The sequence below is a fragment of the Sceloporus undulatus genome, chromosome 5, assembly GCF_019175285.1.
Source record: "Sceloporus undulatus isolate JIND9_A2432 ecotype Alabama chromosome 5, SceUnd_v1.1, whole genome shotgun sequence".
Taxonomy (NCBI): Eukaryota; Metazoa; Chordata; class Lepidosauria; order Squamata; family Phrynosomatidae; genus Sceloporus; species Sceloporus undulatus.
In genome coordinates, this window is record NC_056526.1 from 29,819,646 (window position 1) to 29,837,580 (window position 17,935).

Genomic DNA, 17,935 nt, shown 5'->3' on the forward strand with positions numbered 1-17,935 from the left:
ATAGAAAAAAGGATTAGACTTAAGAGGAAGCAAATGTGAAAATTATGGGAAGGAACATCAACAATTTAAGATATACACATGATACCATATTACTTTCAGAAAAAAGCAAAAGACTTGGAAGACTTGGAACAATTACTGATGAAATATAAGAAAGAAAGTGGTAAAGTGGGGTTACGGATATTAAGAAGAAAAAAATAATGACCAGAGATGATTTACTGGTATATAATTTCACCATCATTCCCCCCGAAGTTTTTATTTTTAACCAAATGCATTTGACTGTTTAAAGGTTTCTTATAGCTTGGCTCAGTCATTAACCAAAATGGAGACTGTAGTCAAGAAATTAGGAGACTGTGGGTTGAAACCGATGGGAATCTAGAAGCGGCCAGAGGCTACTTCCAGCCCAATTGCCCTTGGGGCCACAGCAAACACATGCTGCGGCCCCAAGGGTGATCTGCTGCGGTCCCAAATGAAACACGGCAAGAAGCACAAAAAAAGTAGCTCCTTTTGAAGCTGGTTTTGGGCTGCCTTAGGCGGTCCCTGCACGTTCCTAGGGCGACTTCTGGGCATGTGTCACATAAATGCCATGCTTCTGGAGTGTCTGGAAACCATCCCCATTTGCCCAACTTTTTTGGGCCTAAGAGTTGGAAAGGTAGACAGGAAGGGAACTCAGGTTTAAAAACTAACCACCAAATACCAAAATCAGAATTAACCAGACCATTGTTTTTTTAATTTTTATGTATGGCTCTGAGAACTGAACAGGAAAGAAAGCTGTCAGGAAGAAAATCAACTCATTTGAAATGTGGTGCTGGGGAAGATTGAATGAGTTTTAGAACAAAGCAAGCCTGAACTCTTATTAGAAGTGAAGATAACTAAACTGAGGCTGCCTTACTTTGCACATACAGTGAGACGATGTGACTCATTGGAGAATATAATAATGCTTAGTTAAAAGGGATGCAGTAGGAAAAGAAGGAGATCACTCTACAGGTGAATTTATTCACTCAAGGAAGCCACAACCTTACGTTTTCAAGATCTGAGCACAGTAATTGATGATCAGAGCTTTTTGGAGGTCTCTCATTCATAAGGTCGCCATAAGTCCAAGTCAACTTGATGACAGTGGCAACAACAACAAAATATTTGTAAACAAATCAATGGAATTATTCAGAATAGAGTTTCTGGTTGTAGCAGATGTTGTGGACTTTGCTTTTTGGTTCAGAAAATGTGTGTCTTGCAACTCTTTCCTTGTAAATACACACACACTTTCTAAATACACACTCATCCAACTATATACTTTTTTGAATTAACAGAAGTTATCCCTATAAGAGGTGTGAAATGAATATTGTTTTTCCTTATCCTTGAAGAAAGATCAAGTCATGAGTCTATATGTATTACATTCATTTTGCAGATAGAAATATCAGCCAAAAATCATTTTTATTCTTTAAAATCTTTGTGCTTCTCTCAGAACATTATGTGCATAAAATTGATGACAAACACCTCCTTGTTCTTTTTTTTTCTTTTCTTATTTGTATTAGCTGGTGTTTGCATCTTCTTTAGTACCATTTTAATTTGACTATTTCCTTTCCTTACATTGGCATGCTAGCCAACTTAATTATTATGATCACGATTATTTGATAGCATCAGCAATCCAGTTCATAGTTAATTGGAATATGCAATATAAATTTGACCTTAAATATTGTAATGATAATTGTGGTGTATGTTTTCGGAATGGCTCTCTTGTTACTTTTCTATAGCTTAGTTTCCCTTTAATATTCTTTCATTCATTATTTGCTAGTCTCACAGTTTGAAATAACTGCACTTACTGTGCCATTTGTGTTTTTCTCTGTGCTTTCATGATAATTTGACTAAGATACTTACAATATAAGGTGAATGTCATCTCATATTACAGAGACTATTGCATTTTAGATGTACAATATTTTATTAAACAAATTAAATTTTGACTTCTGTGTTCCTAGAATTATAGAATTGAATGGAGGACAACCACCTCTTACTTATAAGAGATTCCAGACTTTAATAAGTAGAATGGAACCATTGGAGATGCCTGTAGAAACTATTACTGCAGAAGTAATGTCAAAGTGCACCACTCCAGTTTCTGATGACCATGATGAGAAATATGGTGTTCCATCACTGGAAGAACTAGGTAAACAAACAAACAAAATGATTCCTTGTATACAATAAAACATGTGCATATTTTGAATGACATACGTGGAACTGCTTATAGAAAGCCAATGTATCTGCTACTCATACAAAGATACAGCAATGAGGATTCTTCCACATGCCACTTTTCTCCCCCATCCCCATTCCTGTTGCCACCACTACGTAATGTTGTGATGTCGTTTTCGCAATAAACAACAACATTTTTTTTTCTTCCCAGCTTCCATAAAAAGGCACTCTAGAAAACTAAACACTATTTCAGATCAGTAGTCTGATCTGTATAAGGCAATTTCATAACACTAAATTTGTGTAACTTTTAAAGGTTGCAGAACTGAGCTTTTCTTGGCACAGTATGTGGATTCTCTAAATTTCCAAAATGATCTTAATCAGATGGTCTCAGAAGGCAGATGAACAAAGTTTAGCTTTTCTAAATTTACATGGAAACTCCGTACTCTGCAGTGAGCTAATTTCAGTTAAATCACCTTAGCTAGTCAGTTCTACCAATAGTTAAACTATAAAGAGATGTTCATGCCACCAGTCCCCCCTGATCCATCCATGAGATATAGTTTAGAGCAGGGCTAGGCAACCTTTTTGAGCCGGGGGCCAGGTTGCTGTCCCTCAGACAACTGGGGGGGGCCGAAGCCAAAAAATAAATGATTAAATAATTTTTTAAAAAAAATTAAATAAATAAATAAACCGGGACAAATGTAGGACAAAATTTTCAAATGGTGGACACTTTTTTTAAAAAAGTGGAGGACACGTGAAAAAAATGGCTGATTTTAAAAAAAATGTTAATATAAATGTATGTTTCTGTGGCTATAGACAATTGCCCCTGTGCGCGAGAGGCCAAAGGCCCCGGCGGCAATCAGCAGCAGGACTAGGCTGGGGCTGGTCCCAAGGCCTTGCCGGGCCGCATCCGGCCCGCGGGCCGCAGGTTGCTTACCCCTGGTTTAGAGTATTGGTTTGACCATGAGTGCAAACTGGCAAGAAACACCTTGTATCTCAGTTTAAAAAGTATGGGAGGAAGAGTGCTTGATGCAAATTTTCCACATTAAACTCTTAAAACAGCATTACAAATAATTAATTAGGCACCAAAGAGAAGCACTAAAGCAGTGGTACCCAAACTATGCCCATTAAGAGATTTTGGACTTCAGTTCCCAGAAGCCTCAGCCATGTTGACCAATAGCCTGGGATTCTGGGATTTGATGTCCAAAATCTCTTAAAGGGCACAGTTTGGGGACAACTGCAGTAAAGTAATCCTGATTATAGCTGATCAGTGCCACTAGAACTCTTCTGGCATATTTTGTCTAATTGTCTTCAGTCAGGAATCTCCAGGATTCCTTTTTCTTCTGCCTTGTTTCTGCTGATTCATGGGTTTCATATATCTGTGTGCTTCATTCATCTGGCTCTGACCATGCCATTAATTCAGAGAGAGTATGTCAGCTATCGCTCCCTAGCTTCCAATTGCAACATCAGTTTAAAACCTGATAAGACAATTAAAACATAGAAAAGCCCCAGGAGTGCTAGGTAACAACCTAGATTCTAGGCTTCATTGCTGGCAGCACTTTTTACATTTAGTGATCAGTCTGCATAGTTTTCCATTGTCTAGGGACTGGACATAATTACCCCAATATATAAGAAGGGGTACAAAACTGATCCTTCTAATTATAGTTTCATTAGCCCGCTTAGCATAGTGAACAGTCTGAATGCCAGGCACTGGTAGTAGAAGTGCTGTAAGTGGCTCAAAAAGAAAATAAAATTAAGCAGAAGATCAAGCAGATTTCAGGGCTGGCTGTTCTATCACTGATGAATCCCTAACCTTATACCATATGGCAAAACAAAACAAAATACAGCACAAGGCCATGTGGGATAATTTATTCTGCCTTTATTGACCTTAAATCAATATCATTCCTTTGAGACTGACTTTGAGCCAAACTGGAAACACCTTCTATAGACTGTACATTACTTGATTGCATTTACACACTACATAACAACTCCATGAGCATAAGATGTAACCAATGGGGGTATTTTTCATCCTTGGTCCCAGGTAGGAAGGGAGTAAAACAGATATATTTCCCAGTAATGAAAGGTTGAACATCCTGAAATGTGTTGTTCCTCCCTCTTGCCCCAATAGGCACAAATGGACTATTAACACAGGCTGTCACCACCACCCCTATAATACCAAATCAATCAATCCTTGATACTTTCCAGAAGTGAGCCTTTAAAAAAAAGCATTAAGATTTTTTTCTACATACAGTGGGGACTCCTTATTCACAGACCTGCCATCCATGGTTTTAAGCATCCACGGATGGTAAGCCCCTGTTGTCACCAATGCAGGCATGCATGTTGCGCTGCCATTTGGGAGAACGTGACTTGAAGTCCCATGTTTTTCAATATCTGCTGGATGGTGGTTGTCCAGAATGGATTCCCCCGCAGATAGCATGGGCCCACTGTACTGAACAGAAGCACAGCTTACAATAAGTCATCAAAAGACCAAATTTCTTGTTTTTCTGCAAAGCTTAACCAGTATAGATAGCAGATTAATGGTCATGATATAGACCATGTCAGACTATAAGTATTTGGGAATGGTGTTTCAGTCAACTGGGGTAGGGGGAATGCATTTGAGAATGTGTGTGCCATTGGGAATGCCCAAAGAAGAGATGTTGCAATACTTGGGATCTTCAAAGGAGGTTTGCATATAACATCTGTAGTAAAAATGTTAGTATTTCTAAAATTCTGAGCTGTGGATTTATAAAGACTTTCAGCCCCTGGGGGCACTGTTCTTGATGTCCCACAGTGCCTTCCAGATGCCTTGCTCAGAGTGGTGTTACTCAAAGCAGGTGTTTGGTTTTACACAATGAGTTATTGATGTAAATTGAATCTTATTCCTAGACTGGTTTTGACTTTAATTGACAATTCTTCTTCTTCATTAAGGGCTGTTCAAATTGAGATTGCAAAGATATGGGTTTTCCCTTTCAGCCCTTCTGTGCTTCAGACTCCCTAGGGCCAAACAAACAGTTAAGCAACTGATCTGGGGCATATTCTTGCATGGAAGGCAGAGCAATAATCCATTACTTTCTTGCAGTAGACAGCCATATCACCGACTTTACATTGGCCAAATAATTGTCCAGCTTTTTAGCAATTTTGATTCATGCCTTCACCAGAGAAGGTAGTTCTGACCCTGTTTTCCACCCATACAAATGAATAAAGAAACAAAAGAAAAATAAACCAAGGAAGAAGAAGAGGGGCAGGCAGAGCACATAATCATGTCAACACAACAGATTTTTGAGATACATAGGGGGATGCAGGTGGGAAGGGGAATTGCAAGTTTTGAAGAATCAGTGGGTTTCAGGGGAAATATATCTTTTGCTCACAATCAGGGAGTTGCTATTTTTCATTGTACTAGTTGGATCTTTTTTCTTCCACAATACCAGGATTCTTAGTATGAAGATGCTAGCATACAGCTTCCCACCTGGGCGAGCTACATTTTTAAAATACACTTGGCTACTAGAGCTATATTTTTTTTTCATTGTAGGTTTTGATACAGATGGATTGCCTTCTGCTGTTTGGCCTGGTGGAGAAACAGAAGCTCTTACAAGATTGGAAAGGCACTTAGAAAGAAAAGTATGTTGCTGAATCTTGTTGTTCTAGATATTAATTAAATAAGGTTGGATGTGTTATAGAGCTCTGCAAAAACTGCTGTACTTATAATAAAGATCTCTTGAAGTTATAAGCGAATAACCTCTTTAAGCATGTTTCAAGAATTAACCTTTTTTTAAAAAAATGATAATAATTTTGAAATCATCTGTATTAACTCTTGAGTAGAATGATTTTGCATGTAAAATGGAAACAATAAGGAAGAAATAGATGTGTTCATGTGTTCAGAATAGGTTTAACTTGGATGCATAGGAGAGGGAGCTGGTTGTAGGTCCATTCTGTTCCTCACTGCTCTCATCCTGTAGAACAGGGGTAGGCAACCTGCGGCCCGTGGGCCGGATGCGGCCCGGCAAGGCCTTGGGACCGGCCCCCGGCCTGGTCCTGCCACCGATTGCCGCTGGGGCCTTTGGGGGGCAATTGTCTATAGAAGCCTCAGAAACATGCATTTATATTAACATTTTTTAAAAAATCAGCAATTTTTTTCACATATCCTCCATTTTTTTTAAAAAAGTGTCTTCCATTTGAAAATGTTGTCCTACATTTGTCCTGGTTTATTATATATTTAATTTTTTAAAAAAATATTTAATTATTTATTTTTTGGCTTCGGCCCCCCAGTTATCTGAGGGACAGCAACCCGGCCCCCGGCTCAAAAAGGTTGCCTACCCCTGCAACATAACAGTTGAAAGAGCAATAGAAATAGCAAGTACATTTCTATACCACTTACCGATGTACTAAGCAGTTTACAAATTGTAAGCTAATTGCCCCCAACAAGCTGGTTATCATTTTAGCGACCTACGGAAGGATGCCAGGCTGAGTCGACCCTGAGCCCTTGGCTGGTATTGAATTCACAACCTTGTGGGTTGTGAGTGAATGGCTGCAATACAGGCATTGCACCTCCAGAGCAGTGTCTTCTCTGTGTTCATCTTATTTGTCTGGCAGATCTTTTGCAGTGGTCGCTGGCAGTCAGACTTCTTCTCCTGTTCCCTTATCTGTTGGAGTTCCCCAGGGCACTGTTCTGGGTCCCCTTCTGTTTTCTCTCTACACACTGTCCTTAGGTAAACTCATTAGCTCTTTTGGTTTTTCCTACCATCTGTATGCCGATGACACCCAGTTGTATCTTTCCACCCCCGACCTTTCTCCAAGGCTTGAACAGCAAGTTTCATCATGTCTCACAGCTGTCTCGCAGTGGATGCGCCATCGGCGTTTGAAGCTCAACATGTCCAAGATGGAGCTTCTTGTCTTTCCTCCTAAGCCCACCCTTCAACACTCCTTTTCTGTCTCTGTGGACAACATTTCTATTCAACCAGTCCAGCAAGCCCGCAGTCTTGGTTTCATCTTTGATTCTTCTCTGTCGTGTATCCCTCAGATCCAGACCACAGCCAAGGCTTGTTGATTCTTTTTGTACAATATTGCTAAAATCCAACCATCTCTCCGCTTCTACTGCCAAGATCCTGGTCCACATGCCCTAGTGATCTCACGACTTGATTACTGTAACGTCCTCCTGGCTGGGCTTCCTCTTTCTCACCTCCGTCCTTTAATCTCTGTCCAGCATTCAGCTGCATGCATTATCACATTCGCCCACCGCTCTGACCACATCTCTCCTGTGTTGGCATCCCTTCACTGGCTCCCCCTCCCTTTCCGTATTCAGTACAAGCTCCTGCTGTCGACGTTTAAAGCCCTCCATGGGCTGGCCCCTCCTTACTTATCAGACCTTCTTTCTCCTCACCTTCCCACCAGGGCCCTCTGTTCTGGTAGTCAAGGTCTGCTGTCACAGCCCAGGATTTCCTCTGCCCCATCTCGGATTCGCCCCTTTTCACTTGCTGCCCCTCACTCCTGGAACCTTCTTCCCCCATGAGCAAGGGCCATCACTTCTTTAACCAGCTTCAAAACAGAGTTGAAGACCATCCTGTTCAGAGAAGTGTTCCCAGGCATTGCATAATTGTCGCTTGCTATTTGATGTTCTTTTGATGCCTGTTTTATCGAACCATTTCCTGTATTGCTATGTACTTTATATGTATTAGCCTACTAGCCCCACCAACTTTCCCTTCTCCTTTTATGTCATGCCTTTTTAGATTATAAGCCTGAGGGCAGGGAACCGTCTAATTAAACAGATTGTATGTACAGCACTGTGTAAATTTACAGCGCTTTATAAATAAAGGTTAATAATAAATAATAATAATACATGATTCAGACCACTGATTTATCAGGGTTCTGGATCAGTATCTGAACCTTCTACATGTAGAAGAGGTTCTGTTTTTTCAAATATTATTATCCACATGATGAGAACAATCAGAGAAGTGGGAGGACATTGTCTCCATGTGTTCAGGTTAATTTGCTCTGGATATTTAAACAGATTTGATGTTAGTCTGAAATCTTGATAGCAGGTCCCAGGTTTTGTCTAAGACACCATTGTCATTCTGCTAAGGGAGCCGACATCCCTGCTACATTGGGTTTTTGCACCTCTGCATTGCCTACCTAGCCTGTCAGAAGGGGTGAGCTCAAGCCAGTCAGAGGGGGAATGAAATGCAGAAGGATTTTAGAGAGGAAGGAAAAACCCCTTTGTGCAAGCTGAATACTTTCACATAATTTGGATTTAACCCCATAAGACTGCAAAACATAGAAATAAGGGAAACTTAACACTGCCTGTAACACTATGTTGAACTTATGAAACACTTTTGATACAAGAAAGTCAATAGTGTTTGAACTCATTGATAAATAAATTTGAAACTGATAGGCGATTCCTAGAATCTGAGATTGCCAGTTGTTACTCCTTTCTAAAATGATTTTAACAAATGCACACAAAAAAGGGAAAACTTATAACCTTTTAATTTTTCTTTTTAAGGCTTGGGTAGCAAACTTTGAACGGCCACGAATGAATGCCAATTCTCTTCTTGCAAGTCCTACGGGACTTAGTCCATATCTGCGTTTTGGCTGCTTATCCTGCCGCCTCTTTTATTTCAAGTTAACAGACTTATACAAAAAGGTATGAACTGGCCACCTTAAACTATCAAATGTTTAACAGTAAAAAAACAAACCATAATTTCTTTTTTATTTTTAAACTGAATTGTTTCTCATGTGCTCTGATTTTTCAGGTAAAAAAGAACAGCTCTCCTCCTCTTTCTCTCTATGGCCAGTTGTTGTGGCGTGAATTCTTCTACACAGCAGCTACTAACAATCCACGCTTTGATAAAATGGAAGGCAATCCCATATGTGTGCAGATTCCATGGGACAGGAATCCGGAGGCTTTAGCAAAATGGGCTGAAGGCAGGACAGGGTTCCCTTGGATTGATGCTATCATGACCCAGCTGCGTCAGGAGGGCTGGATCCACCATTTGGCCAGACATGCTGTGGCCTGCTTTTTGACTCGGGGTGATCTGTGGATTAGTTGGGAAGAAGGAATGAAGGTACATTTCTTATTTAATTAATGTATTTTTGATCGTGCCCTTTAAATATGATGTCATAATTGTATGTTGGTAAAGGCAAGTTTTGTTACACAGTCCATTCATTTATAGTATAAGTTGTATCTTTATATATAGTGTTGGGCCTTTCATACGTCATGTTGTAATTCCTTTTGTTGCAGACAACTGTGTTATTTGCCCACTTTTCAATAAATGCTCTTAGACTGCAATCATAAATATGACAGAATAGAGTCAAGGCAATTCTGTGGGAAGTTCTCTTGATGAAAGTTGTTTAAGGCCGTGGTGTAAGAGCAACTATTGATAGACCTGTGCAATGGAGTTTATAACCTCCTGTTACAGCAGTATTAAACACTACGCATTGTTATGTAACTTCAGTGAGTTTAGCTAAATGGCAACATCTAGTGGCAAACAGAATTATCACATGTCATGTAATTGTTATTTTCTGACAACCCAATTTCAGCTCATGGTGACCCTATGAATGAGAGACCGCCAGGAGTTCTGATCATGAATGAGGTCTTGGCTCTGTGAATATTTATTTTAAGCCACACCCACCTGCAACCTCCTTGTCCCCAGAACTAAAGCATGTCTGATGAGTGTTCAGAATAATACCATGAACAGCCTGATCTGCATTGGCTTTTAGCAACTTGAAGAGTTGTTTAGGCCAATGCTTCTAAATCTAGTTTATTTTCAGCAGTGGGATCCAGTTTTCTAGTGCTGCTTGTTCTCAGGGACTTAACACATCTATTGTTTGGGCACTTGGTCGGTGTTTGTCATATCTCCCACAGGGTGCCATGTAGAATCTGTGCAAGGGTTAATGCTTTGATAGCTGTAGATCTTCAATAGGTTTTTGATGAATAAATTAAGAATTCAGACTAATTCATGCTTTTTTGCTTTTTTAGGTATTTGAAGAATTGCTTCTGGATGCTGACTGGAGTGTGAATGCGGGCAGTTGGATGTGGCTGTCTTGTAGCTCCTTCTTCCAGCAATTTTTCCATTGCTATTGTCCTGTGGGTTTTGGCAGAAGAACTGACCCTAATGGAGATTATATCAGGTTAAACAACATTGAGGAATATCAGTGAAATTATACATTTAATTAGTTAACCAAGCTCTAGCTACTAATTAAAATGTGGTTTTTTTTTTCTTTTCTTTTAATAAGACGGTATCTACCTGTACTTAGAGGTTTTCCTGCAAAATATATATATGATCCTTGGAATGCTCCTGAGGGTGTCCAGAAGGCAGCAAAATGTGTCATAGGTGTGAATTATCCAAAACCAATGGTAAATCATGCTGAAGCAAGTCGCTTGAATATTGAGAGGATGAAACAAATCTACCAGCAACTCTCACGATACAGAGGATTAGGTATGATGTTTTTTGATTTTGAAATTGTCCTTCCATACTTTGCTTATTGCCCAAGTTCCAGATAATTTCAAAATGTTTGTTAACAGTCTGAATGAATCCAGTGGGGAAAATGGAAGGCTAGTTCCATTAGGATGTTCATTCATGTTTATCTCATTAAAACCTTGTACAGTGCAGGGTGCTATCATTTCAGATGGAATTCATGTCTCAAGCTTAATTTCTTGCCTGGGCAGGTCACTGCATTACCAAACATCTGTCTTGTAACCTACCCCACTCAACAAGACAGCACAAACATGAAGATGATTGGGTCACTAGTGTGATTAGTGGGTAGAGCACTGTGTCATGGGCTAAAGGCATTATCACAGGGCATTTCTTCTTGTAAAGTGGCAGATTATTTCAGGCAAGTGTGGGCTCAGGAGAGTATTAAAGGTGACAGTATGTTTTGCTTCTTCACATTTAGCGTAGTTGTGTAATTTTTTTTAACTGTGGACAGGGGATGTAACAACTGTCAGTTACAAATGTCTTCTAGGGCAAGGCTTTTAAGCAAGTCAGAAATGAGCACAGGCTGGGAAAAATTGTTATTTTGCACTGGATTTGCTTTGAATCCTCCCAGGATTCAGGAGACTCACTGGAGCTTTCCAATGAGATGAGAGACATGGTAACCAAGGATACAGAATTCTCATTTGTAGTGCCCTGTCTGAATAACTCTTTCCTGAGGCCTGTTGCTTTCATTGCAGTATTTTTCATGCTAGGTGAAGACAGCTTGAATCTCCCATAGTTCGCTGAATTTTTCAGTTTGGGTTTCCTGCTGCTTTTTTATTTCTATTGTATTATTGTATGTTCAAATTTTATTTTAAACCAATGTGTAATTTCTGACAAATAATGTATAAATCTCCTAAGATTAAAAACATGTACGCTGATCATGTTTCCTTTTTTTTAAAAAAAAAGTGTTGCCTCCTTTTGTCTAGGAAGATGGAGTTACCCATCCATATGTTAGTATTTGCTGACCTTCCATAATACAATTTAGTTTGCCAGTATTCAACCATTATTGTTTTTGTGTTCTTTCTGGTTTGTTATTTAAGAAGATGCTCAACCACTTCTCCCCCTCCAAAGAATTATTTACAAAATGCAATTCCTGCATGTATTTCTTTTTATGTTCAAAGTCATACTCTAATGTCTAGCTGGATTGTTGTGTATTTAAAAATAATTGCCTTCACTGCTATAACATAATCCTAGATCTGTTGCTAGGGAAAGCTACTTTTCTTTATGTATGAAATATAGAGAAACTCAGTGAAAGAATGTGAAAAAGATACTGCTTGAATAGTGTTCTTTATTTTGATGTTGTGACATTTTTTTCTAATTAGGCCTCCTTGCATCAGTGCCATCAAATGGGAACGGGAATGGAAATGTTGGCCTAATGGGATATTCACCGGGGGAGATCATCCCAGGTTGCACTAATACAAGTGGTACGTTATTCCTGCTGTTAAGGAGGAAACAGTGAAACATATTGAGTCTGACATCTCCATAAAGTTTAGCAAATGTTAGAAGTTTTTAAAACTAGAACTTTAGTACCATGACAAAGATGAATTAATATTATGTAGTAAAGTCAGAGCCCTCATGGTGTAGTGTTTTGAGTGTTGGATTATGACTCTGGAGATGAGGGTTCAAATCCCTTCTTGGCCATGGAAACCTACTGGGTGACCTTTGGCAAGTCGCACACTCTCAGCCTCAGAAAGTCCCGTGATAGGGTTGCCATAGGTCAGAAAGAACTTGAAGGCACACAGTAGCAAACAACAAACTGGGATGTCCACAAGCAAAGATACTGAGCCAGAAGGCCAAGCAGGAGGCAGTTCCTATGTGCACTAAACATCCCCTGTTCTCTATTGTAGAAAGTGGCTGGTTTTCGGGTGGAAGGTGGAAGCATGCATTATGATCTATAGGTTTCTCATAGAAGTTGGTCCATATATAGGTATCCATTATATAATTGCACAGTAATATCCAAAAAGTAGAAGTGTTAGTTTAGGCTCAAGTTGATGATGGTTTGAAAGCTATAGAAGTCCAGATAGGTGGGAAAGGAGCTGCAAAAACATAATTTAAAGTCAACCATTAATATATTACTGTAGATTGGAGCCATGTGAATACACATGGTAGTGCTGTTAAACTGATGAGGAATGTTCCCATCAAACCTGAAATAGTGCAAAGTGGCAGGGATGAGATTCCTGATAGTTTGCCATCCATCTTTGTGTGAGATGTTGATATAGAGTACCTCAATATCCATGCTAGAGAAGAAGCCTGTGTCTTTCAAACCATAATTCTTTTTCTCCCAGATGTGCTAATGTGGATTTACTTTACTTGCTTGCAGGATCTCAAATGGGAATGAATGAAGGGCATGCAGGGAGTGTTCAAGCATGTGCTCTGGGAGAATCTCATACAGGAACAAGTGGAATTCAGCAGCAAGGTAAACATTTCTTTTTTAAAAATCTACACCATTCCTTCAGCTTCACAAATTTAAATTCCTTAAAGACTTGGTGCAAAGTTTTTATACAAACTGGATTTATTTTTATTTACAGTGGTGCCTCGGGTTACGAAAGTAATTCGTTCCGCGGCCGCTTTCGTAACCCGAAAAGCATTTGTAAGCCGAAATGCCATAGGCGCTAATGGGGAAAAGCCGTGATTCCGTGTAAAATAGCGCCAAAAAGCACCAAAAGTTTTTTCGTAACCCGAAAAAACATTCGTAACCCGGAACAATAATTCCCTATGGGATTTTTTCGTATCCCGAAAATTTCGTAACCTGGGTATTTCGTATCCCGAGGTACCACTGTATTTTAAAGCCTTTTTGCTAAACCTTTAGTATGTGCCGCTTTAGATCCCATTTGGAGAAGCAAGCAGGATATGAAATAAATAAATGAATAAATAAATCTCATTGTGGGAGAAAGGCGGGATGTAAATCCTTGAGATAAATAAGTAAATAAAATAAATTTAATAAAATAAAATAAAATTAAATTAAAATAAAATAAATAGTAACAGTGAAGGGCTCCCTCTCAGTATTGCTTATGTGCATCGGTACACATACCTTTGAATATAAGGCTTCTTATTTTGGGGATAGTTTATGTAAACTTTTCATAGTTTAACTTTTTTTTTAATTAAGCAAAAATTCATCTGGGTTTCTCTAAGAGAATTCTGCAGATGGTTATCCTTGTTGTTGGGAAGGAAGCAAAGTAAATGAAGGGAGGAGGTATGTGTCACCCCAGTTCAGTCTGCCCCACCAATTTTCCACGCACAGAACACATGACCACTCGAGGAATCACAGTTAGATAAGCATCCTGTTCTTTTGAGCTTACTGGTGAAGATATTCAAAATAGTAGGACTGTGTGTGTATCAAATAAGACTTAAGAAGTGTGTATCATTCAGTATCATTCCTGTGAGGGCTTGCCCCCAAACTGGACTTTAAATATTTAAACATACCTTTAGTTTAAGGGTTAGTGCAATACTGATTTGTAATACCATTGTGTTTGAGAAATTTATTGCTTTCAGGTAATCAGTGCTCTGCTTTGTACTGCTTTTGTATATAGAGAGAGGAATAAGCCATTCTTTTGTAATAGACTGTATAGAGCTGGTTTTATTTGCTTTTGAGAAGGAATGTTTTCAGTTGCTGATACATTTAATGAAAGGTCAAATAGAGAACAGGAAGGAATAAAATCTAGCAACCCCCTTAAGACTAACCTACTTACTCTATTTTGAACTTTTGTGGCTATCAGTCCAATTCATTAGATACTGCAATAGACTAACATGGCTATATTGTTTTAAACTATATAAAAATGTGTTATAACTTGTGTAAAACATATTGAATTACTTCTTCAAACATTTATTGCTGCTCTTTTATATATTTAAAATAATTTCAATGTGTCTTAATAGGTTATTGTCAAGGAAATGGTATTTTGCATTATGCTCATGGGGACAGTCAAAAAACACACTCAATCCAGCAAGGTATGCTTTTTAAACACATACTGTGGCATTCAAATTAGATGAAAAATCAGATTCTTCGAGTAGCTGTTTGTTTTCAATTTGCAGGAAGAACATCACTTGGCACTGGAGTATCCAATGGAAAACGTCCAAGTCCAGAAGAGGAAACTCAAAGTGTTGGCCCAAAAGTACAGCGACAGAGCAGCAATTAACTGGGTAAAAATGAAAATTCTGAAGGAAATGATTGATAAAAACTTCATACTTTATCCAGCACCCCAAAGACTAAACATGCCTACTGCATAGCTGAGGATGTAATTCCCAGTGGAAGAGTGGACCAAGTACTATTGAACCTAACTGGCAGTAGCCAAGAATCCTGTTGCCATTCATTTCATATTTCTAGTTGTCATATAAGGATATCCTGTGCATGACTTGTATTGACAGTTTAGCTGCACTTAGTTTCTATTTTCCCATTAAACTGTGTTTTAACTTGGTCCTTTTTTAGAGGTTGTTGAGTGATAAAGCCCTGCTAGCCATATAAGTAACAGGCACAGTGGAAATATTTATTTTGTTTATTTGAATCAATTTGCTAATTTTAATGTGCTCACATAGTTTTTATACTGGGAAAGTAATTGTTATTTTTCGTTTTATCCATTATTTTCTCCTTCTGTATTATTCATTTTTTCTTCTCTTTTCCTCTTTAAAGGGATTATCCTCTCCCACAGTATAGCTGTGTTGCACATGAACTTGCCTACATAGGCTGCAGTTGTTTTTTTCCCCTACTGCTCATCAGTTTTCATGTTGCTACATATGTGTATCAGTTAACAAATACATTAGTTACACATTTAGAACAAGTAGTTAAACCTACTCTGAAGTAGCTTTGATCCTGATATGAAATAGTAATTCTGTTCCAACTTTATCTTGTGTTCATATAATAGGGCTATCAGTTTTCTCTTCCCGCCCTGGTGCAGACTATAAGGGAGTTCACAGAAAGCATTCTGTACAAAGTGTCTTAAAAGTTTTATTGGGGAAGGGTGCCATCTCTCTTGGTATGTTTTCCACACCAGGACTTGTAAATGTTTTTACCTCTGCTGATACTTACCAGTTGGCATAGACAAGTGGAATAGTTTATTTTGCTTTGTGTAATAATTGTAATCGTAAAAATTGCTCAAGCAATAATTCTGAGGTATGAGTTCACTTCTTAGTTCTGTGTAAAATGGTGTGTCATCAACATCTGAAATGAATATGAAAACCATTATTATTTATTACTGAACTTTGTGTCTATATAAAATGAAAGCAGTTTTCCCAACACACATCCCTTAGTCTAATCAGTGGCTTCCTGGTTAATTTGAATAGTAAAAAGAGCTAAAAAAGAAACATCCATTTGGTTAGCACTACTTTTCACCCCATTTCCCCCGATTTGTATACAGTCGGCCCTTCTACATGGATTTTTTATACACGGATTCAAGCATACACGGTTTGAAAATGTTCAAAAAAGGTATAAATTTCAAATATCAAACCTTGATTTTCCATTTTTTATTTTTGCTATGCCATTATATTTAATGGGACTTGAGCATACACGGATTTTGTTATACACGGGGGATCTTGGAACCATACCTCAGCGTATAACAAGGGTCCACTGTATACTGAATATGTCCTATTAGTTCAACCTTTGAGGTATGCCAATAGGTAGATTTCCACACTAAGTACTACTCATAGTTCACATTATAATATTGCAGAATGGCAAAAGTTTTGAAGAAATTTTGCTTCAGGGAATTGTTTCTTTTTATGAAGGAAGTTTGGTATAGCCTTGTGTTCAACTTTTAAAATATAATAGATGCCAACAGGTTGGTATAAAAGATCAATCTAATGAAGAAGAAGAAAAAATTAAAGAACTCTTACATTGCTTATTCTTTTAAATATCTTCGATGTGCCCTGTTTTGATAGCAGATTTTCAGCTGCAGATTTGTGCACGGTTACCTGAGAGTAAATCCAGGTGAAATCAGTGGGGCCTATTTCTAAGTTGTAATGTTAGCTTTTCAATGCAGATGTTTCTGTGAAGAATTCCTCCCATCCCCACTTCCATTCCAGCTTTATTGGATATGTATTACTAAAATTCCTTCTGTTTAATTTTTGCTTGGTTCTCTACTTGTTTTTCTCCATTCTTCCTTGTCTGGACTTCTGTTGCCAGTGAGCAACCACACGTTGCATCTTATGGCTCTACACACAGCTGCTATAGTTCATTTGGACCATTTATGATTTGCAGACAGGCAGTGTTTGCAACTTCAATTAAAATCCATCTCATTAAAAATAAAAGCATTCTATTAACAAATGTTGGGATACTTAGAAGACACAGTCAGTTTAGTCACCTGCTTCAATATTAAAAAAATATCAAAAGAGATATTATATCAAGATATATTGACAATTCATTCCTAATGGATTGATTCATTTTTATATTACAGCATTGCTGAAAGAAGGATCTACATCCTAAAATTTCAGGGCAAATTTATTTGACTTCATATTGGAATTAAAAGTTTTCGTGAGAGTACTTGTATTAAAATGTGCATTTTCATACATTTATTTTCACATAGTGAATCATTGTATGAAAAGTATGGTTTTTTTTGGAATGCATTGTTTCTATCTGGCATTTCTATGGTTTTTCAAAACGTTTAATGCTTTTAACAAAGGGGAAATAGAGATTTGTAAATAAAGCATTTGGTGATGAGTTTGGTAACTTAATGTAAATATAAGCATTCATGATTAGTGATAGACTCATATATTTTTGATATTTCATGTATGGCTCTCACTAAAAGCTTTAGTGGATATTTGTAAAATGGAAAGTGTTCAGGCAATGATGATCTAGAATCCTTTTTAGATTTAATATTTTTAGATTTTGGACAGGATTTTTGACCTCTGATCCAAGCTCTGTCTTTTCAAAATGTCAACTCTTGTATGTCTGTGTATAAAATATAATAGAGTTGTTACTGTTTGGAAATACAACTGTATATAAGTCCCATATGCCAATATTTTTCTTAAACTACAGTTGTCATGTAATATGGCCTGTCCTTGTATTTCCTACCATTGTCTTCAATCACAGTGAAGATGCCCTTGTTAATAAAAATGTACATACATCCTGTTTCACTTATTTGTGCAGAATCATTATTGGCTTAGTAAGTCTGGTTTTTAAATAACCTTTAGCATACGAGCCTTTGCAGACTAGAATTATTTACAGTTTGTAATACTTTTGAAGAGTTTAAATCAATTCTTTCCCCCCTCACTAGCTGTTTCGAACAGATTACTATATTTAATTTGAAGGTTCTGTTTTTAACAACTGTGCCTGCTTCTGAACCATGTTTGGGGTTGATCAAAATCCA

General features: G+C 38.0%; 1 protein-coding gene across 1 annotated transcript in view; it reads left to right on the forward strand.

Moving 5' to 3' along the window:
• The window catches only part of CRY1 (cryptochrome circadian regulator 1), a 46,910-nt gene extending 29,208 nt beyond the window's left edge, over positions 1–17,702 (forward strand). Inside the window, exons 4-13 of the mRNA XM_042468837.1 lie at positions 1,971–2,155; positions 5,705–5,793; positions 8,669–8,809; positions 8,919–9,230; positions 10,145–10,296; positions 10,402–10,604; positions 11,966–12,067; positions 12,964–13,059; positions 14,517–14,588; positions 14,673–17,702. Of these exons, the coding sequence (XP_042324771.1) occupies positions 1,971–2,155; positions 5,705–5,793; positions 8,669–8,809; positions 8,919–9,230; positions 10,145–10,296; positions 10,402–10,604; positions 11,966–12,067; positions 12,964–13,059; positions 14,517–14,588; positions 14,673–14,776 (1,456 nt within the window). The 3' untranslated portion in view covers positions 14,777–17,702. The remainder of the gene's footprint in view (positions 1–1,970; positions 2,156–5,704; positions 5,794–8,668; positions 8,810–8,918; positions 9,231–10,144; positions 10,297–10,401; positions 10,605–11,965; positions 12,068–12,963; positions 13,060–14,516; positions 14,589–14,672) is intronic.
• Positions 17,703–17,935: the final 233 nt, after the last annotated feature.